The sequence below is a fragment of the Sceloporus undulatus genome, unplaced genomic scaffold (assembly GCF_019175285.1).
Source record: "Sceloporus undulatus isolate JIND9_A2432 ecotype Alabama unplaced genomic scaffold, SceUnd_v1.1 scaffold_15, whole genome shotgun sequence".
Taxonomy (NCBI): domain Eukaryota; kingdom Metazoa; phylum Chordata; class Lepidosauria; order Squamata; family Phrynosomatidae; genus Sceloporus; species Sceloporus undulatus.
Genome location: NW_024802937.1, coordinates 153562 through 177059, shown reverse-complemented (window position 1 = coordinate 177059; position 23498 = coordinate 153562). Strand labels below are relative to the sequence as shown.

At 39.0% G+C, this 23498-nt stretch overlaps 1 protein-coding gene across 1 annotated transcript in view; it reads left to right on the top strand.

Moving 5' to 3' along the window:
* LOC121917345 (receptor-type tyrosine-protein phosphatase mu-like) overlaps nt 1–23498 on the top strand; it is a 260440-nt gene that overhangs the window by 144868 nt on the left and 92074 nt on the right. The window contains exon 2 of the mRNA XM_042443250.1: nt 10203–10325. Within this exon, the coding sequence (XP_042299184.1) occupies nt 10203–10325 (123 nt within the window). The remainder of the gene's footprint in view (nt 1–10202; nt 10326–23498) is intronic.

Below are 23498 nucleotides of genomic sequence, written 5' to 3'. Positions count from 1 at the left end.
GCTGAACTGGGCTTCTTTCATTCTCAGGTGAAAGTCTTTTCTTTTTGCTAAGATGGTGGAAAGCCCTTTATTGATAGGGGTGTCTGTTATCTATAATCAACCATATGTCCATAGGCTGGGATCACTTGTTCAACTATGGAGAGGTCTGTGCTATATTCTAAAAGCTATGAATTATCTATAGTGGTAGCATTAGAATAAGGTAAAATATGGTGTGCATAGATGTTTTTCTCAGTCTCTGCGATGTGTGGATATTTCTTTAAAAAAGATTCCCATCATCATCATCAATACACTGCTTAATGTAGATGGTGTAATGCAACTTCTTAATTGCAGCATGTACCTGAATCTATTAATATTTTACACAGCTTTCATTCTTTTGGCCAGAAAAAAAATACTTTGATATTCATTGCTTTCATAGCAGTACGCTTTCTATTTTATTTTTACTTTTGCTGTCAAATCCGGCAGAAGGGTTAGGCTTTCATCATTTATTCCTGTTCTTTATTACACGTTTTGAACTGTTTCAGTTTGTATGTTCTTTGTCTGCATATATTCTTCATGTGCCCTGTTTCTCTCTGACTTTATTAAGTTTAGGGCGAAATAGACTCCCTTATGCTTATCCACTTAAACATACAGTCAGTTTTTCTTATACACGGATTTTTTATACACGGATTCAAGCATGCACGGTTTGAAAATACAGTATTCCAAAAAAGTATAAATTTACCTTGATTTTCCATTTTTATAAGGGACACCATTTTGTTATGTCATTATATTTAATGGGACTTGAGCATACACGGATTTTGTTATACACGGGGGATCTTGGAACCAATCCCCAGCGTATAACAAGGGTCCACTGTAATTGCATGCTTATTAATTTAAGCATGTAGGCCTAAATTTGTCATGTTATACATTGTTAGTTGCTATTTATCATCTTCAGCTTGTGATGACCCTATGAATCAGGAACCACCAAGGGCCCTGGTCATCAATTGCCTCGCTTGGGTGTTGCAGACACAAAAATGAGTTTGAGAAAGTCTAACATGAGAGAATGTAAAATACTGAACATTAGTGAACCAGAAGAATAACATCCATTGTGTCAAAAATATATATCTTGGATGTGGCATCAAGGGTATACATAGGATATATGGTTTTTATTGTGATGCTACAACAAGTATATATTTTAGACAATATATGACTTCTAACGCAGTCAATATTTGGCCAGGATCAGGAATGACAATGGGATAATGATTCACATGAGTAAGGAAGATAATTGCTAATATGGTAGAATAAAGAGCAATTTAGAGGAATGAAGCCATGGGAAAGTGGTTTTAATACTACTGTGTAACATCTGTGGTGAACCACCAAATACAGTGGGCCCTTGGTATCTGCTGGGGTTTGGTTCCAGGATCCCCCGTGGATACCAAAATCTGTGAATGCTCAAGTCCCATTAAATATAATGACACAATAAAATGGTGTCCCTTATAAAAGGGCAAAATCAAGGTTTGCCTATGGAAATTTGTATGTTTTTAAAGTATTTTCAAGGCACTGATGCTTGAATCGTAGATAAAAAAAATCCATGGATAAGGAGGGCTGACTGTATTTGGGAGGAAGGAATAGGGGGAAGTAACTCTAGATATTATTATTATTATTATTATTATTATTATTAAGCTTTATTTATATAGCGCTGTAAATTTACACAGCAATGTAATAAAATCATTTAATTAGACGGTTCCCTGCCTTCATGCTTACAATCTAAGAAGATACGACACAGAAGGAGAAGGGAATGGTTGAGGGGAAGGGGATCAGGTCCAGCATTCTTCTCTCCCTCTGAGTCCTGGACCATGGCAGATGGACAGATGGAGGGATTTGTATCTTAAGGATAGGCCTGAAGGCATTGGCCTACCCTCTCTACCCCTCTGAGGCCAGGATGGAGTTGGATGCCTTCGGGGAGGGCGCAGTTCCTTTAAGGGAGGCCTGATGGCATTGGCCTACTATGAAGACACACCCAACTAAAGGTGGTGGCAGGTTTGGGTGTGCAACGCCAGTACCCTGGTGAGAACAAACTGTGATACCCAAAAAAGGATCCGAAGCTGAATGTAAAGTTTAAAAGGGGGAAATTTAATTTAAAGGACAAAATAAAAGGTCTTCTCCTCCCCAGCTCTAAACAAAAGATACTTTACAGTTTCAGCTTTCTTCCAGACGACATCTTTCTGGGTCCGATGTAGTTTGCTCTCCTCACTCAATGGAGCTGGTGCAGGGTCTTTCAGCTCCTAAATTCCTCTGTTTTCTTGCTGATGGTAACTGATTTGGCTGAGTTGGTAACTAATTTGGCTAAGTGTAACTAATTTGGCTGAGGTGTAAGAAATGCCCTTTCCGGCTGTCTGGGCCTGCTTGCCACCAAAAAGACAGCTCTCTGCCTGCTCTCAGCAAAGACTGCTCCCCAACTAAAAACCTCCAGCTACAGCAGAGCATGCTGGGAAAGGGCAAACCAAACCTAGAAATAATGCAGGGGAAACCTACAGCTCCACCCACAAACTAATACAGTACAATGAACTTTTCTACACTAAAATAATCTATGGACTGAACCAACACAAAAGAAAATGCAGGGGAGAATTCAATCAGTCCTGGCAGGACATCACACCTACCTTTCTCTCCCCCTCTGAGGCCAGGATGGAGTTGGATGCCTTCGGGGAGGGTGCAGTTCCTTTAAGGGAGCCTGATGGGATTGGCCTACCTTTCTCTCCCCCTCAGAGGCCAAGATGGAGTTGGATGCCTTCAGGGAGGGCGCAGTTCCTTTAAGGGAGGCCTGATGACAGTGGCCCACCCTTTTCTCCCCCTCAGAGGCCAAGATGGAGTTGGATGTCTTCGGGGAGGGCGCAGTTCCTTTAAGGGAGGCCTGATACAGTATGCCCTTGGCTTACGCGGGGGATCTGTTCCGGACTCCCCCACGTGTAAGCCAAATACCGCGCATGCTCAAGTCCCATTCAGATGAATGGGGCCTGTGCATGCAGTGGCGCAGCGGCACGTGCGCACCATGGGCGCACACCCCATTTATCTGAATGGGACATGCTGCTCCGCGCAGCTTTACACATAAGCTCAAAGCTGCGTATAGTGCGCCTGCATATAACGCGGGCGCACTGTATGTAGACACAAGAGTTAGCATGGTGTAGTGGTTTGAATTGGATTAGCAATTTGGACCAAGGTTCAAATCACCTCTCAGTCATGAAAACTCATTGATGACATTGGGCAAGTCACACTCTCTTGGCTTCAAAGGAAGGCAATGGCAACACCTCTCTGAACAAATAGTGGCAAGAAAACCCTGTAATAGGTTTGCCTTAGGGTCTTCATAAGCCAGTTTAAAATCCAGTTTCATTAATACAGATTCAAGCAGTTTTAAAAACGCATACATTTCTCATTCATCGTGAAAGCTATAAATTAGTTAAGACATATTTGTATCCAATAATTTCGACACTCTGTGAACCACCTTTCCAGAACATATGTTCTAAGGAGCCCTGGTGGCTCAGTGGTTGAATGCTGGTCCTTCAGCCACAAAGTTGTTAGTTCAGTCCAAGAGCTTCAATATTGACTCAGCCTTCCATCTTTTCGTAGGTCAGTAAAATGAGTACTCATCTTGTTGGGGGCAGTTGGCTTACAGATTGTAAACTGCTTAAAGAGTGCTGAGTTAACTGATAAGTGGTATAGAAACATAAATGATATTGCTATTGCTATTGCTATTCTAGTTCCTTTTTGCAATGAAACCAATGCCTATACTGTATTCTAAGAATATTATGTACTGAAATGTACTACAGAGGGAAAACAAAGCAAGTATTACTGAAAGATAATATGGGAGCCTAAGCTAGAATCCTTTGCATTAGTACATTAAATTAACGGTAGCTAAGAATCCTTGTTGCAAAATCTTTTTAAAAAGATTTCATTGAAGTTCTGTAGCAGCTGCACCACCAACTGAAGCTGTTACAACACTGTGCCAGACGGGTTATCCCTGAGCTAAAGATATCTCGAAAACATATTTGATGTAATCGACTGTAATAGAAACAAGGCAACAGTTATAGATTGGTTTGTCAAAAATCTACACACAAAGGAGTTTTCCAAGTAGGTCAGTAAGTTATGCATTTCAGTGAGAGATCTATTAATAAATTGGCTCAACTATACATTGCAAAGTATCTGCCAGGTGTAAAGCAGTTAGCAATTGTGGGCTGGCATATGGCTTCTCAAAATATGAGCCCCTGTATGATTGGAGAGTCTGCCTCATAATCCTCTGAGACATTGTAGGGGGTTGAGGGCTCATTTATTATAAGTTGCATGGTGAGCAAGCCTTGCCAGAATGCTGTGAAAGCACCCAATGGATTCAGCCATTGCTCTCTGGATAGGGCAGCAAAAAACCTTTAGTTAGGCTTGGTATGCTATGCAGCTGCCTAGAGTTTCTAAGAATGGTGCTAGTTTGCATGGTATATTTACTGAACTACAACATTAATATTGTAATATAAATGAATGCTTATACTAGAATACTGTTTGCCACTTGCCTACAGATATCTACAGTATTATATAGAAGCCTTTCACATCTTTTAACATCATCATCATCATCAAAAATGGCATGTTCCATCAGTCCTGTTCTTCCCTAAACAGTTTTCCATCTGGTTTCAAGTGGTCTACTTGTTTTTTCATTGTTCATTCATGTCATAAGCTTCAATTAAATATTATGTAGGAAAATGAAATAAGAAGTATGGAGAACAAAAGGAAAGAAGGAGATTGGTTATTGTTGTTCCACAGTGCAATATCTTTTGCTTGATCTGTAAGCTGGAGTAGATGCTAGTGTTGTTGTTTGGTCATTGTATTTCCTCTTATAGGCGTGGGCCCTTTATGTGAGATTTTTTTTTTATAATAACAGAACTCTTACCCTGTCTGTAGGTTATAGTTTGCACATGTGTTATAGGTGTATAAGGCCTCTAAAATAAATTTATTATAATATGTCATAAGCTTATTATAAGCACAACATAAGCATCAGATGAGATGTAATACAACATTTTCTAGTTCTCTCAAATAGGGATATATTATGGGTAGCACTCTATAATACATTCCAAATCTCTTTAATTTTTGTATCATATTTTTCCAAAGATTAATATGGCAAACTGAGCTGGGATATCCCTTTGATTCTCGGCTTGCACACAAAATAAATGAGTACTGTGTTCCATAAAATTATCATTATATCTGCATAAAATTATGTTGCCTAAACATATCATTATGTATGACTTGGATCACATTGTGGGAGAAAGGCAGCATATACAATAAATGAAGTAAAAAAAATACATAATACTTTTTTTTTTTTTTGGTAAAGACCATACATTTGAAGTCAGCTTTTCCATAACTGTAGACTACACTTTGCTTTTCCATTGAAATCAGCAAGACATTTTGACTTTTCCAGTTTTGTGCAATGTTCAGTCTTGCCACTAGGCAACCAAGACCAGTTAGATCTGTATTCAATATAGACTCTTTGGCCCGTTAGAGACGGGCCATATAGTACGCGCAGAGCGCGTACTAGGGTTAGGAAGGGGCGGTGCTTCTGCACCCCCTAACCCTAGTGCGTGCTCTGCGCGCACAAAATGGCAGCGGCCATTCCACACGGCCACTGCCATGACGACGTCACGACCGCGCCGCCTCTCTACGGGGTGGCGCGGACGTGACGTTGTCGCTCCGCGCCAGGGCGCTTAGTGCGCCCTTAGCACGGAGGAGGAAGGAGCTCCGTTTTGGAGCTCCTTCCTGGTTTGCGCCACTGGGCGCAGCCTTCACACGGCTGCGCCCAGTGGCACAAAGGAGAAAAGGACCAAGCGGCCCCTTTCTCCTCCTCCCCGCCGCTGCAGGGTGTCCTTGGGGCTTGAAGCCCCAAGGACACCCCTTTCCAGGCTGCGGGGAAGCGGCCTTTTGCCGCTTCCCCGCAGCCCAGAAAGCGGCGGATCGGGGCCTCAGCGGCTGCCATTCTAACCACTGAGGCCCCGATACACCGGGGAAAGGGGCAAGTGCAGACCGCCCCAATCGGGCGGTCTGTAACCCGCCTTTGACATTTATAAATAGAGCCAACAGGTTTAAAGCAGATGATAATTCTGTGCTGTAGTTGGTGCTAACCCCTATTTCAGTGAATTCCTTGCACCAGAACTGGAGCAGTGGGAACAGAGCAAACATATATACATTTGACCCTTGGTATCCGTTGGGCTTTGGTTCCACATGGATACCAAAATCTGTGGATGCTCAAGTCCCATTAAATACAAGGGATAGTAAAATGGTGTCCCTTATATAAAATGGCAAAATCAAGGTTTGCTTTTTGGAGTTTATATATTTTTTTGATATTTTCAAGCCTTGGATGCTTGAATCCGTGGATAAAATATCAGTGGAATCAGTGAGTCCACGGTACGTACAGGTCCTCCTCTTTCCTTTACATCAATTGCACTTACCTGGAATTACCTTATGGATATAAATTTGTAAGTTTAAGATTCTGACCTCTCCGTTTATCAGACAATGATGTCATTAAGCAGAATTTTACAAATTTTGTTCTTTTCTTTATTGTTCAAATATAAACTGTAAAATCACCCTTCGTAAAATAATCTTATAATATCTTGATGTCAGGGACATGCTCAGATTTTCCAGGAATAAACAGAAGGAAGAACTAGGTATTTCTATTGTAGAATATTATTTTTACTCCCAAAGGAGTAGACCTGTTGAATTACGGAATTTACATAAGTGTTAATTTCTCAAATTATCATAGGTTCATTAGGATAGTTGTGAACTAATAATAGAATTTAGGTCCAAGCTGTTACAGGTACTTGATAAGCAAATTAAAACTGTTCATTATGAATTGTTAATAGTTTCCTGTGCTTAAATATGGCAACATTAGGATTTTCCAGAACTGGATTTTGCCACCTTTTCAATAGTAAAGCAAAAGAATAATATCTGTCAGTTTTCCAAAATTGTTTTATGTAAATATCTTTAATTTTTCTGCATATTCCAAACCTTTTGATAATCAAGGATCTGTTATTGAAAAGATGTACCACATTTGATTTCTCTCCACATGTGAGCCAAAATATATGTAATTGCCAAGGTGAAATATTTAGCAAGTACCATGAATTGCTAGGCTTTTTAATGGAAGTTAATACAGTAGAGATAGTGTGAAATGTCTAGGGCTGATAATTTATCTGAAATGTGTAGAGATAATGAATAAGACTCTTCCAAAGAGCACAATTTAGAATTGCGTGAAGATGATCTATCTGTGTGCCACTAGGGCATACACAATATGTTTTTGCAGTTCATAATAAAGGAGAACAGATGGTGGTATTTAAGAGAAGAAGACTGTGAAGAAGTGATTTTTTAAAAAAAAAAATTAATTGATTAATGGCTATTTCCAGATGACATTATTCTTCATGTCTTCCCCACATTATGAATATTAATTTGCAACTACGGTCCATGTGGTCATTTCTGTATCCCTTTTAGCTATGACTCCTAGTAGACACCAATCATAGGATAATTTTTGAAATATTTATTTTAGTATTATTTACTTTCAAACATTTAAAAACAACATGCTGGGTGGTATGTGTGTCTTTTTCTCTCTGTGTGTAATATAATGACGGTCCTTTCCCAGGACTTGCAACCAACCAGTGGACCTCTAGGCCTAACATCAGGAATGGTTAAACACAAAATAGTAATTTCCCATATAGGCCATTTTAGAGTTTGTTTCCTGTGATTTTCCTGTTGTTTGGCAGGTTCAGGCAGAAGCATCGATTCGTCCTTTCTCTAGGCAGGAGCAGACAGGCATCCAATATGGCCAGAAAATCTTGAAAAGTGACACAGTTCCATCTTCCTTTAAGCAGAAGGAGAAACTAGAATTCATTGTGGATATGTGGGAGTGTGATTGAGGAGCGAGGGACCTGAATAACATCGGAAATAGATTTTGCACCAGGATTAGACAGACTAATTTTTGAATTTAGGGGTTTGCCCATATGGGCCAAAAAGCTCTTCCCCCCTTCCCCCAGCCTTATGTTGTCCAGTTCAGATGACACAAGGTAAAACCCTGGGGGCCAATGTTCAGGCAGATCTGATCAGGCCCGATCCTGGGGTAAATAGCCTTTACCCCAGGCAATTTGACCCTGGTTTGCCATGGAGTTTCTTGGAAACTCTGTGGCAAATCCCAGCTCTTTTGATGGCCTTCACTTCTTTAGTTACCTTGTTGCACAATTTCTCATGCTCAGAAGTCCCCCCCCCCCCCATTGCTGCATGCAGAAACAAGGCACCTGACCACTAGGGTGCAGCCAGGCACCCTGCTTTTGCATCAGACACAGCAATGGGTGGCTTCTGAGTATGAGTGACGGTGCAGCAAGGTAAGGAGTGCACGCTGGGGATCCTTATGTTGGCCTGAGGATTGACACAGGTGGACACCAAAGTCAGAAATCAGAATACCATGACCTCAGCCTGCGCTTTCTGGCCCATCTGCTCAGCCCCTGAGTTGAGTATTTGGACAAAAATAATTAATGTATTTTATTGCCATTTGTAAAATTTTTGGATAGCTTCCTTTTAAAACCAAAGTCCTTCCCAAAATAGCTTATAGCATAAAACAGTCAAATTCAGTCTCAAATTCTAGGAGCAATTTAATGTAAGGAACTTGCAGGTTGGAGAGTTTAAGTCAAATACAGCACCTAAATCCCGTGTGGTCAGGGCACTGGGATTCCAGCACGACAGTCTCTTCTTCCTTTCCCCTCTACTTTCCCTTCACTGCTGAGAGCTGCTAAAGTATTAGCATCCGAGGACTTCCTCACTCCTCTGGAGAGCAGGTTTGGATGCACATGGTGGGCAGGGGGGTGGGGTGCATTAAAAAGGGGAGAAAGCTTGGTTCTGTGGATTTTTACCATTGGATCCTGCCCAATACATCTTGGATGCAATCATAGGCACACTTACCTGATCTGAGTCCCATTGAACTGAGCAGTACTAGTTCTGAATACACATGTGGTAATATAAGGAAACTGCAAATAACGTTAATGCAGAATGTAAATTTAGTTTCTGTTGACTATGGCTGCAACTGGAATATATGCCATTGGTAGTTTATTGTGCTTTTCACCCTGTTTTTAAGATAAAAGATTCATGAAGGTGCTGCTTTATTTTCAAAGTTTAACAGTGCCTGCTAACTAGTGTAAGCTCTTGTTTCTAAACTTTTGTACTGCTTGGAAGATACGTGACCAAAAATATAAGTATAGATGTAAGAAACATATACTATACTGGCATATAGAAATCAGGAACATGGGTTTGGGACATGTAAACATCAAAAGCTTTTTAGAAGCTAGATAGCTAGATTAGCTCATGGCTTCCAGGTCCTAGAATCAATGTCCTGGTATGTAGTGCCACTTGTATGGCAGGCACATTGCCATGCCAAGAAGATCTTCCTCTACCAAATTCCAGTGCTCATGTCCTTATTCCCAAAACTGTGGTACATGGACTAGTTTATGATTAAAAATGACTGGCAATCTTCTGGGGGGATTCTTCATTACCAGTACCTTTTCCTTACCAAAGCTACACATTACCAGCTGATTACATTTTCATAGCATATGATCAGTTTTCTATCCTAGCAGAAGGTTATTTTATTTGATGTTTATACTGGAAATCTCTTGGCTGCAGACCCAGAGTGCCTGCATGTTTTCAATTGGAAAGTGTAATGCAATATGGTGGATAAAAAAAGGCATTTGGGAAATGAAATTGTAATTTGGCAAATAGGTTGGTGAATTAAATTTCATTTGCTTTTTTTTTTAATCTATCCCGTTGTATTATACTGAAAGCCCACCTAACCTACACACAGCATGCCTCATATTTAACCAATGTCCACCTGCACCCACATGGAGGAATTGAGTCTTGGCATGTTTGAACTATAAACCTTACCATTTCTGATGGAAGTAATATAATTACATTGCTGAATATATTTATATCTGACATCACCAAGCTGTAGTTTATTTGTAATGTAGTTGAACAATAATGTACAGTAATTCTGTTCTTGAGGTATGTGGAAGTGCCGGCTTAGGCTAGGTGAGTGTACCAGGTAGGACAGATTTGTAAGTAGGACTTTAGTGGTGTTTGAAAGAAAAGGCAAAAGTCAAAGACTGATCTACCATTTTTCATAAATTACTATATTTTAACCTCCTTTTTCTTTCATTTTCTTTAAACAGGTGGCTGTTCTTTTGATGAACCATTTACCTCATGTGGATATAGTCAGTCTGATGATGATGATCTTAATTGGGATCAAGTCAACACACTACTAAAGCCTTCATCAGATCCTTGGATGCCCACAGGTTGTTTTCATTTGAACTTTTTCTTTTGTATTTTGTCTTTTTACAAAATTATGTAACACAAATAAACATGAAGCAGTTTTGGAGAGAGATGTTAATAATAATTTGAGTTATGGTAGTTATGGAAAAGGGAGGAGAAATGGAAAATAAGAGAATAATGGAAAAGCAATTTATATCCGTTGATAGAACTCTGTCACATGATGTGCTGCCAAAAAGAAAAAGAGAACACGAAGTGAGAATTGCATGTTTACTTCTGGTTCCCCAATTGACAGTGTGCAACTCACCTTTCTTTCGACATGCAGAATCTGACAGGTCACCTAGAGCTTATTGTGGCCTCCTCAAATATTTTGGACTCCTGTAAAAGATTAATAGAATGTTCTGAATCCATTCTGTTAGATGACAGTTCACAGTCCTTAGAAGAATGTAGATCATAATCTTGTGCAAGACTCAACACAGTACCTTTGAAGTCAACTGCAGTGCAACCACATGCATGTTTTCTTGAAGGAAGTTCAGTGGGAAGTTCATACTTTACTCTGAAATATGCCTAGGCCTGGTCTGTAAGAGAACGAGAAATGTGGCATTCTTTAGTCATTTTTAAAGTTCATGGTTATGATCTTACTAAGGTGAACTATTCTGTGAAGTAACTTCTTAAACACGCACAGACAGACACACTCAACCCTTTGGAAATATATTTTTGAAGAATATAGCTTTGAAGAGTTTCATGCTCTGTACAAATAACTAAAAATAACTGAAGTATAAATACAGATGTCCAAAAATAAAGCAGGCTTGAACAGTTAATCTGCAGTGATTTTATTTAGAAATGAACTGCTTGCATGTAAGAATCCATACATGAAAATATATTTTAAAAAACCCAACCTCTCGGGTATAAAGGATATATTCTTTTGTCTTTATTATACTAGTAAGAACATCTACAAATCTACTTTTAGAAGATTTTTTCTCATTTTGAGACTATCCACAATAAACCTTGAGAATAACTGTTGATGTAAACTAATTTTTATTAGATAGGATGAACTTCTCACAGTATTTGGAGTCCCGTGGTTTGCAAGTGCTGCTGAAACCTGCATTCACTCTCTCCCTGATTACTACTTAACTGAACCTTGAACAAACAGGGCGCCTGTTGTGTGTATGGGAGAACACTTGGATTAATTTTTTTTGTAAGTTGCTTTTAGTACCATTTTTTTTGGAGAAAGGTGGATATCAGTCAAATAAATAAAAATTAAATAAAGAGACACACGGATTTTCAGGCATTGGTGGAATGAAGAAAACTGGCCAGTGGCCCTCCTGTTCATCTCTGACAGACAGCATCATGGATTAGATACCTTGCAGCTGTGCCTAAGTTGAAATATGTAATCTTTTGTTGCAAGAGCCTGCTGTTTCTGCTTGTCTGCTGTGGTTCCAATTGCAATGCCACATAATTGGGTTTTGTATATAAACCATCCCCAAGCTTCATTAAGCCAATCCAAGCTGTCATCACTCTCTCTACTGAAACTTTGCAGTGATGGCAAACTTCAGAGACAATGTCAAAGGTCTTACTGAAATCAAGATATGCTATATTTACAGCATTCCCTTCATCTACCAAACTGGCAATTTTATATTAAAAAGTGATCAGATTAGTCTGGCGTGAAACCCATGTTGACTTTCTGTGATTATGGCATTCCCTTATAAATGTCCACAGACTATCTGTTTAATGATCTGCTGTAGAATCTTTCCTGGTATTGATGTCAGACTAACTAGGCAATAAATATTGGGATCCTCTTTTTTCATTTTTTGAAGATGAGGACAACATTTGCCCTCCTCTAATCTGCAGTGACTTCTTCTGTGCTCCAGGAGTGCTCAAAGATTATTGCCAGTGTCTCTGAGATTACATTTTCCAATTCTTTTAATACCTTTGGATCTAGTCCATCCGGTTCCGGAGAATTAAATTAATTTAGATTAACCAGGTACTCCTGTACTACCTCTTTCCTTGCAAAACTACTTTATTAAATAGTAGTCTGTCCTTTCAATTATATTCTGATTACATTCATGTTTATCAACATGTGATTTAAATCAGTGATGAACACATATGGTATTGCTTATTAAGTAATTCTATGTTGAGTCTTAAGATTAATTCTTTTTATTTGGTGTTAAAATTTAATTGAATCAATGAATATAAACAGATGTCATCATCTAAAGTTTCATAGTACCTATTCAGTGGAAAACATGATTTCAAATTGGGATTGGCAAAATAAAATGTTTGTTGTTGTGTGCCTTCACTTATGGCAATCCTAAGGCAACACTATCATGGGGTTTTCTTGGCAAGATTTGCTTAGTGGAGGATTGCCATCACCTTTCTCTGAGGCTGAGAGCATGTGGCTTGCCCAAGACCACGCAGTGGATTTCATGACTGAGATGGCAATCAAACCCTGGTTTCCAGAGTCATAGTCCAGTGCTCAAAACACTATGCCACACTGGCTCAGTGTAAAACAGTATAATGTAACTCAATGTAAAAGAATCAACAATCGTATATAGTAAGAAACATTAAGAAACAACAATGCTTTGTTTTAGAAGAACATTTATGTATATATATTTGGAGGACTTTTTAGTGCTGATTTTCTTCCTGCTTATTTATGTGGAAGAAGCTTACTGATTTTGAATCAGTAACACTCACTGCTGAAAAAAACAGTGATATCACACACACACACACACACACACACACACACACACAATCTTGGTGGAGAGAAAAAGCATTCTCATGGCTTTCGAACTTTGAAGAACAGGAATTCATTGTGACTACTCCATCTGCAACACACTGAAAAGATCATTTCTAGCCTGACAAATTAGGAAAAGATTCAGTTTGTATAAAGCAGGGGAGGGGAAAGTATTTCTCATGTGCATCATGTAGATCCCAATCCTGGTTTCAGACGTCTTGGTCCCCCCACAACGTTGTGAAATACTTAGATGCTAAGATTTTGAGAAAAGAAAGAGTGCTGGGGAAAAACACCTCCCCATTGATGAATTAGGACTCTAGGAATTATGATTCACTCTTTAAACTCCCTCTACTACCCACTAAAAAGATAATTTCTGAGTTGACCAATTTTGAGGCAAAAATATGACAGTGCACTCCTCACAATTTGCTTGATACAAAGACTGATATAAATTAGAAGGATATATTATTTATTGGAATGGATTGGTGCTTTTGTTGCTTTATTATTCCATTAGTAGAATGGATTATTAATACTAATAATAATCTGTTATTCCAGGAATAACTTTTGAGTGGTCATGGTTGGATGTGTAGCCATGCAAAAAAGGTTTAATTAGTCTGACATTGGGAGAGATATAGCAAAATCTTGTCTCTGTTTCCTAAATTCTATGGTAATAAGCAGTGGATTTTAAATGTATGATTTGTGGATAATTCTGCCTTCCTGACTGAACCATTTACTGCAAAAATATTATTAAACTAGATAAAACATTCAGTGAATTAATTCAATAATTCCTTGTCAAAAACAAAAGGAAATCATAGTGACATTCCTAATTTCAGACACTGTGCTTCAGTGAGTGAATTAATGACAGTATGTAATGTTTCACGATCAATTAGGCAATATTAAGGAAAGTATAAAACACAGTTCTTTATTTCTGTTTTGTTTATTTTAATCAAGAGACATATTTTATGGTTGAAGTAGATCTATCTATCTTTTTGAATATTTCACTTTATTTCATTTTTGTTGAATGGTTTACTGTACAAAGTACTTCCTAGTTCCTCTCATTTATCCTGATAATGTGCCATCACATTGAGAGCCAGCTGTTATTCCCCTTCCATTCTTTACAGCATGGGCAGTGCCTCTTTATTATGCCTCACACGCAGGTAGTATTCCGTCTTTTATTGCTTGTGTGCATTCCGTCAGAGGCCTTTGTATAATCTGCTAGCAATCTGAATTTGTTTGGAATCAGGCATGGACACCAAATGGAATATAATATAAAATAAATCAGTGCAGCGTTTATGACAAGTCTTGCTTAATCTGACCAAGAAGATTGGATAGTCACAAAGTTCCATGGGGAAAGTAGCAAATGGAGTTACTGTCTTGAAAGCAGAGATGTTGAACAATAATTCAAACAAATATTGCCAACTGAAATTCAAGGCCCTTTCTCTTTCAGAAAGTCTGAGTGAATAATGGAAATGAAAAGTGTGTTAACTGTTCGCCTGTGACCCAAAAAGTCTCTCGTGTAATAATGAATTGGCCAAAATACCACCATCCCATTGATGGACTGGAAATATTTGAAATATTTACTTATCCATTGCAGTGAGAGAGACTTTCTGTCATGAGATGCATTGTGTAGGGTGGTGGTGTTTTCAACAGACATCACCCGCTTCATATTGTCACACTCACTTTTGTTCTAAGAACACTGTGTGTGTACTTGTTCAGTTATTTTATCAGCCCCCTTGCAGTGACTTGAACATTTTTGTGATGGAGTTCTCAGTTTCTGAAAAATTGAGAAACAATTCCCCCCTCCCCCAGTCAATAGATAAGTATATGCCCCCTCCTGCAAGATTACATAAGGGCTGTTTACATGGCTGAAAGGAGTTATGCTCTCCCTGAAAGAGAGAGTGAGAGAGAGTACAGGGAGGCTCCTGAGCCCTGGCATGAGTGAAGCTTTGTGCTACCCGAGCTTCTCTCACCAAGTTTGGATTCTGTTGAAGTAAACTTAAGTGTTTTTCTAGTCTATGCTTCTAATAGTAGCTAGACAGATACTTCTGAGAAGCACATAGCATAGCATAAAAATAACCATTGCTGTTTTCTACCAGTACCATGGGATGAAAAAAGGAGACACAAAAGACTGAAGTAACTGTAAGACCATTGGATTAATTTCCTGTGCAAGCAAAGTCATGCTCAAAATTCTACAGCAAAGACTTATCAGTGGTGCAAGCTGGGTTCAGGCAAGAAAGAGATACTGGGAACCACCTGAAAACATATGTTGTATAATGGAATGCACCAGAGAATTCCAGAAGAAAATCAGCATGTCTTTTGAAGAGCAAAGCCTTTGACTGCATAGATCATGAAAAGCTAGATTGCTCTTAAAGAAGTGGGTGTGCCACTACATTTCATTGTCCTTGTGTGTAACCTGCACTCAGGACAAGAAGCTGCCATTAGAACAGAATATGGAGAAACAAAGTGGTTCGCAATATGAAAGGGAATTAGAAAGATCTGGATTCTTTCACCCTATTTGTTTAACTTGTACACAGAAAATATCATACTCAGAGTAATCTTAGACTCAGTTGAAGGAGGTGTGATTAGAGGAAGGAATGTCAACAATCTAAGATATGCAGGTGACACCACACTACTAGCAGAAAATAAAATAGGAACAATTACTCGGGAAAGTCAATTACTAAGGAAAGTTGAACATTAAGAAAACAAAACTTATGACTTCAGAGGATTTACATAAATTCAGTGTGGACAATGAGGAAATTGAAATAGTTAAAGATTCCCCATAGCTTGGATCAATCATTAATTGAAATGGAAATTAAAGTCAAGGAACTAGGATTGAGAAAGGACTGAGAAAGGCAGCTATGAAAGAATAATACAGCATCCTAAAATGTAAAGATATACTGTACAACTGAAGACTAAAGTTAAGATTGTCTAAGTCATCGTATTTCTCATCACTATGTATGGTTGTGTTAGGGAAACATTCCCAACATGTTCATTTGAAAGGAGTGTCCTTAAGTGACAACACAAGAACCCGAAATGTCCATAAGCAATACGCACTTTATTGATTGGCCAAGACGACAGCACACCAGCAGATGGTGATAAAATTGCTGCCGCCCCCAATAGCCATTTCCAAAAGTTTTTATAGCAAAACACAGTTCATTGTTTACATAGCATTAGCTTAATTGGTTATTTAGTACACACATGATTATACAACAGGCAGTTAATTGGCTATTGTCTAAACATCAAGTGATTGGTTGCGTTCACTGTCCACGCAATGGTCATGCATTTTCTTATTGGCTCTACATTTGCTATTACATTTGCTAGGAGTCTGGAATGGAAAGAGATACTAGCTAGGATGATCCTGTTCTCTTTCAAGGTTGCTGCTGAGACACAGGCCATTGTATCTCTCTAGAGAAAGGAGGGTCGAGGGGGTGAGTGTGTACTATGGTCTCACACACAGTAAAAAAGAGTGGGGGCCATCATAACCCATGCACTTTTACTCTCTAGCTCATTCTATGAGTCTACTGTAACCACTGATTCTTTTGCAAAGCCATGTACAGAAGCAGAAAGCAAGAAAGCATAAGTTCAGCCATATTTATGTCCCTCTCAGTTGTGAGAAATGGATTATCAAGAAAGCTGATAGAAAGAAAATCACCTCATTTGAGATGTGGTACTGGAGAAGAGTTCTGCAGATATCATGGACAGCTAAAAAGACAAATCAGATCAAGCCTAATCTCTGCCTAGAAGCCAAGATGAATAAATTGATGTTAGTACAATTCAAAAGCATATCCGTGTTAGTCTGGAAAAATCAGTATGCAAACTGAGAGAAAAAAGCTGGTAACATGAGTTTTCGTGGCATGGAAACTCCCGAGACAGGGCTTTATAAGCCAACTGTGTGTGAGAATGCCAATTGAAATTCAAAACTTTGTGGTTATGGAGGATGAGGGGGCATCTCCAGAGACAAACGATGGTAATTGGAGAACAAAATCAGGAGGAAGGATGTTGCTGAAGGCCAAGGGGAGTACATAACTATATGTGAATGAGTCTTGGAATGTAGTGTAGGAACCAGAAAGATGTGTTGAGATTGACTTGAAAGCAGTCAACAACAACCATGGTAAAATGATATCCACATGAATAGTGTTGCTGAAACTGGTCAAGTGTTTACTCAAATTGAGTTCAAGTTAGGCTTATTTTTGCATATTTTATTCTAAACGTCCTATCCTTGTTAAAATGATTGTAGACATATTATAAATTAAAGGAGGGGGAGAGCATACAGAGAATACAGAAAATTCCATCTCAGTTGGATCACAGTGCTCCCCTGAACATGATCAAATAAACTCAGATACTGCAAGGGTCACTTGCTTTCCCAGATTTGGGGATTTTCTTGAGCTATGCTCTGAGGATCAGTACTTCTGACAAACCACTTGGCAAGTTCCTTGATGTATTCAGTCTTTGTGAGCCCTTATGTGAAATGTTCTGAGATGTATTGCTTGGTCTAATGTGTGGACTGGAATGTAGCCATCCAAGTTGTTTGATACCACGCTGAATTCAGCAGTGCAATTATCTTCCATTTAAATATTTCAGAATTGACATTGAGAGGCATATTTTATGAAAAGGCATGGGTTTAAATACTATCTTTTCAACTTTAGAAACCCAGTTAAACCAGAAAATGTATAAAATCGAATTATGGATAAAAACAAAAGTGAAACCAATCAGATGTTATTAGTATATCTGTTTTCATGTTCCACAGGGTTTTTATTTATTTATTTATTTTTAGTATGTCTTGGTAGTTCATCTCTCATTTGGAGAGTACTTTCCCTCTGAGTGAGGTTGTAGTGATACATGTTGAACTCTTGCAGTGCTGGTTATCAGTTTATTCCCTTGTGGGTCATGACCATCTCTGCACATTGTTCCTTCTCAGTGCCTTTAACAGCTTCTCTATTTTCAGTCATCATTATTTATTCACAGTTCTCATAATGCTGTTATCAGCTGTGACCTTTCTAAAGCAGAGTTGTAACCATATTTCCCTCTTCTAGAGTACAAGGCATGAGTTATGGGGAAACATTCTTTTGTAAAAATAATGAGGATGTAAACATAATAGGACCAATAACTTATTCTACATACAGGATGGAGAACATTTCAGCTGTGAATATGATTTGGTCAGAGTTATTAATGATCAGGAAAGATGGGCAAGCTACTCCGAATTACTCAGCTGTCATTAAAAGGAAAGTGACAGAGTACTGAACTGTAGTGGAGAACTAAAAGAGGTCTTTCTTGTTTTTAGGTCTTGATGTCTTGTTGGACTTCTTAATTCTAGTTTCCTTGAATTCAGTGTGCAGCTAAATTCATAGTCAGATGCAAAAGTGCTTCCCTTTAAAAATCAGAATGTGGTTTTACTTTTTAAAAAGGTTGATTGTAATTCTATATATGCTGTCTCTCTTGTGAAGATAGAGAATAAATTAGAAATTGCTGTCACTGAAGGGACAGATAGAATTTAATTTTTCCCCTGTGCCAAACATCACATTAATGTCAGAGAAGGTAGATAATGTTCCAATCTGCTGAGAAAGGTCATGGCCTTGTGAGAATAATAACTTTCCATACTAGCCCTCAAAGATTTGTTTCCCCACAGCAGCCTGACTGAAAGATAAGAAGGCAAGATGTTGTATAGGTATAGCAAGCCAGAAATCAACAAAGTATCCTAGGAGTTTTGAATTGATAGGGAACTTCTTTTTGTCTGACAGCAGAATAAATAAATAAATCTGAAAATAATGCATGCACCACCCCTGACTGGAAACAAATCTACATGTAATTTCATAATTTTGTATCAAGATGAAAATTATAAGGTAATAAATCTTACAGATGAAAATTAAATAGCATCCTACAAAGAAGCTCCAGGTGCCAAAACATTTGCAAGTTGTGGAAATGAATAGTCTCAGATACTTTTAAAAGTATTTTCCTAAACCTGTCTCTAAATGAAAATTAAATAGCATTCTACAAAGAAGCTCCAGGTGCCAAAACATTTTAAAAGTATTTTCCTAAACCTGTCTCTAACTTGAATGCACACATTAGCAATAGCAATATAAGCTTCATTTATATATCACTTCATACTGAACTAAGCAGTCTCTAAGTGGTTTACAACTATAAGCTAATTGTCCCCAACAAGTTGGCTACTCATTTTAGCGACCTCGGAAGGATGCAAGCCTGAGTCAAGATTGAGCCTTGGCTAGTACTGAACTCGCAACCTTATGGTTTTTGAGTGAGTGGCTGCAGTACAGACATTTAACTACATCACCACCAGGGCTCCATGTGAATTCTCAAAAATCAGAGGGTTTCAATATATTAATATTTGTTTGTTTAATATCTTGTCTTTTGGGGAGTATGGAACCCAAGGAGATGTACAGCATAGGTTAAACCAAAATACAGCTACAGCTGTGGAGCGAAAGTTAAAATAACAATTGAATAAGCAATCCAGTTTGAAAGCAGTAACATAAAACAGTCTCAAAGCATAGGCCTGAAACAGATGGACCATAAACACCAGCTTTGGGATGTGTTGGGGGTGTGATGTTTATATGACACACACCTCAAATGTGGCCAGAAGCTACACAGAGAGTGCGCCAACCCAAAAGAGCCAACACAAAAAGGAGCGGCAAAAAGCTACTCCTGCTGGCAGCCAAGTTCAGGACTGAAGTGGTGGCCCATTTCAGAAGTAGGCCTGTGCAGTCACTGAAGTCCTGGTGCAGTTGGTCTCTAGCCACTCCTTTTGCCCTGTCTGCATGAGCCCATAATAATAATAAAATTGCTGCACTCGCTTAAAAGATTCTTCCGCAACAATCAGTTAACAGCTGAAGGCTTCAGAAATAAAAGATCTTTGCTTGCCAGTACAAGGGGTGCAGAGGTGAGGCCAACCTTGTTTCCTGTAAGAAGGAATTTCATAGTCTGTGAGCAGTCAGCAAGAGACCCTCTTCCATGGCCTTGTGAAACATGTCTGTGCCCACCCTCTGAAGATCTAAAGATTCAGGGAAGCTCATATTCAGATGAACAGTTTTTGTGATAGCGAGGAACTGAGCGGTATAGGGCTTTATAGATTATAAGTGGCACTTTGAATGTAGGCTTGCCATAACCCGGCTGCCCCCGTGAAATTCACGGATTGGAGTGTTTAAACCGTTTCCCGCCCGTTTTGCCCATTCATTCCCGGGTTCCTGCTGACTCCAGGCCAGATTTTGTCAATCTCCAGTCAAGACTTTTGACTGACAAGCTCTGCTTGCCTGGAAGAAGGCAGGATTGGCTCCTTCTCCGCATGTGACCCCCTTAGTCACGCCTCCTCCTCCTCCTCTTCAGCCAAGATGTCTGCCTCCAGGGAGAAGGAGAAGGAGCATGGCAGGGGCTTCCTGGTCTGGCAGCCTCCGTCCCCAAGGGCTGCTGAGCACCAAGGCAAAAGGCAGGCACAAGGGACTCTCTTTAAAGTCTGTTGTTTTTTTTTTTCCTTTCCTTTGGGGCTCCTCTCTGCTCTGCAGGTGGCTATGGCTTCTGGGAGAGAGGAGGAAGGGGGAAGGAGGAGGGAGAAAAAGCCCCAGGCGTCTCTCTCCTCCATCTAAGGCAGCCTCCTCTTCTTCCTCCTCCTCCTTTTCTTCCCCCTTCTTCTTTTCTTTCCTCCTCTTTTCCCTGGAGGACCCAGGGGTTGTTGTGTCTTTGCCTGATCCTGCAGACTGTCATTTGTTTATACTTTCTAATCTGCCTCTACATGAACCTATCATGTGTTTTAAATTTGAATTTTGTCATTGTACTGGCCAAATGGCCATAATAAAGTTATTCTTATTATTTCCTCCTCTTCCCCTCTTCCTCCTCTTCTGTTGTAATTGTGTAGAGTTCCCTTGGCATAGTTTCTTCAAAGGAGGAGAGGATTGCCTTTACGTTCTCCTAAGAGGCTGAGAGAGTGTGACTTGCCCAAGGTCTCCCACTGAGTTTGCAGGGCCATTCTGGCTCCTCCAATTCTCTAGCCACCAAAGCCAGCCCCTCTTCTTCCCTCTTTCTTTTCTTTCCTCTTCCTCCTCTTCTGTTGTTATTGTTATTGCTATTGTGTGCCTTCAACTCCTTGCTGACTTATGGCAGCCCTGCCTGGATGTGGAAATTGTAGTTTGCAGAATGGCTGTGGCACCAGAGACTTAGAACTGAAAAGCACTTTGAGACCATAATAAGGCAAACCTATCCTGGGGTTTCTTGGCAAGATGTTATTCTGAAGAGGTTTGCTGCCTGACCTATCATCTCTCCTTGAGGCTGAGAGGGTGGAGAGTAGGACTTGCCCATACTCTATTTGTTAATTCCAACCTTTTGGAACTTCTAGTATTGTCATTATGATTCTTCACATAATGGTCTACCTTTCAGGATTACACTTGTCAAGAATGTTCACACATATTAAAATATTCTATGCTAACAAATTGGACACACAAGTGCAGTAACAGCCAAAATCTACTATGCAGTGATACCTATATAGTACCAACCAAAATGTACAAAATATATCATGCAAGCTTTCAAAGCTCCACTGACATCTTCATTAGGCAAAAGTGTTAAAAATCTAACAGAAGCAAGCAAGCAAGAAAGAGAAAATGATAGTGTAAATGTGCTATGTGTGTGTGTGTTTTAGAATTGATGTGTGTGTGTGTGGCCAGAAAGGGAATTACATTCCTGACATCTGTCCAGGAATAATGTCAAAATGTCCTCCATTTTGATAATGCCTAAGAAACATGCATTTAGATTAACATTTTTTTTTAAATCACCAATTTTTTTTGCGTGTCCTCCATTTTTAGAAATGTTGTCCTACATTTGAAAATGTTGTCCTATTCTTGTCCTACATTTGTCCCAGTTTGGAGGTCCTGACTTATGGCAACCCTATTTGAATGGAACTCAGAAACAGACCACTAACCAATAGATGGCTATTGTATGATCTAGTTTGCTGTATTTGGGGATTGTGAGTGGTTGATGGTAGAAATAAAAATGCACTTGGCTCTCTGTATTCACAGATTTTTTTATCCATGGATTTAGGCACCCATGGCTTGAAAATATTCAATGAATATACGTACAGTATATAAATTCTAAAAAGCAAACTTTGATTTTGCCATTTGATGGTAAGCGACAGCATTTTACTATCCATTGTATTTAATGGGACTTGAAGATCCGTGGACTGTGGTATTCACAGCGAGTTTTGGAACAAAACCCCAGCAGATACCAAGGGCCCACTGTAATACTCTTTCAGCTGGTTTCTGGATAAAGATGATTGTTTTAATAACTTCAGCTTCTTTGATTTTTCAAGGAAGTATAAATTGGATGGTCAAGTAACCAACAACCATCAGTACTGCCCAACTGTCCACTCTACATAAGTTGCATGTCAAACATAAAGGGCCCAGTTCTTTCGTGAAAAGGACTAATTCTTGTACATATATACCATAGGGTATAACAGAGCCCAGTTTTACTTCTCATCTCCATCATGTCAGTATGCTCCAAAGGATGGGATGCCTATGTAGAAACATATCATTATTTAGTGTCTCTGCTTTGCTTGGCCAAGTGGCAAGTGTTGGGGGATTTGGATAAAGCTTCCATTTTGCTATAGTGATTTAGTTTACTGTAAATTCATAGACCATCAGAGATGTATGTATGTGTGAAAAGACTTGATTATTGGGATTTCTGTAAAATATAAAACAGGATTAGATTGCTAAAGATAGATTATTTTCTGGCACCATGATTGGGTTTAAACTGGTGGACAATTGAAAAAACCCTTTGTATAGCATGGCTAAGGTAAAAAGTCAAATTAAGGAGCCAGTTCAAAGGTAGTGATGAGTCAGAAGAGATTAGTCAAATTTCAGTGGTGTTAAAGTTGCCCATTTGCAAGAATAGCTAATAAGGACATAGAAGAAATTAATTCCATTTCAATTTAGTAAGATGTTATCTCATTTGTACTTCTTTTATCAATATACTCTTCTTCCACTTTTGTGATGAAGTTCTCTAGTCAAAAACCTATTACAAAAATGTGTACTAAATTGGGGGAATACCTTATTTTCAGTGTGGAAAATTACACTAGAACGTTGGCAGTATCAACTCTGATTGAGCATAGGAGTCTGAGTAAAGCTTGATCTTCTCCCTCTGTCCACAAGAGTCTGACTATTTTTAACACTTGCACCAGTGTATTTGTTAATTTAGCATAGTATTAAATGGTGTTAATGGCATAGATGTACCAGCATAAATACACTACTGTATACTAGTGGGTTTTTTTTTTCATATTTTCTATTTTGTGTACGTTTTTAGCATCCCCCCCCCCCCCCCCCCCCCGGGTATAAGGGAAGAATACGACAGTGCCTAATCTTTTTGGCAGTGTGTACCTTAACTAACTGTAAAGAGTACTGTGACGCATTGTTCTTTTTGATACTTGTTGTTAAACACTAATGGCTGTTATCAGAGGCATTTTAATTGTAACATAATACTT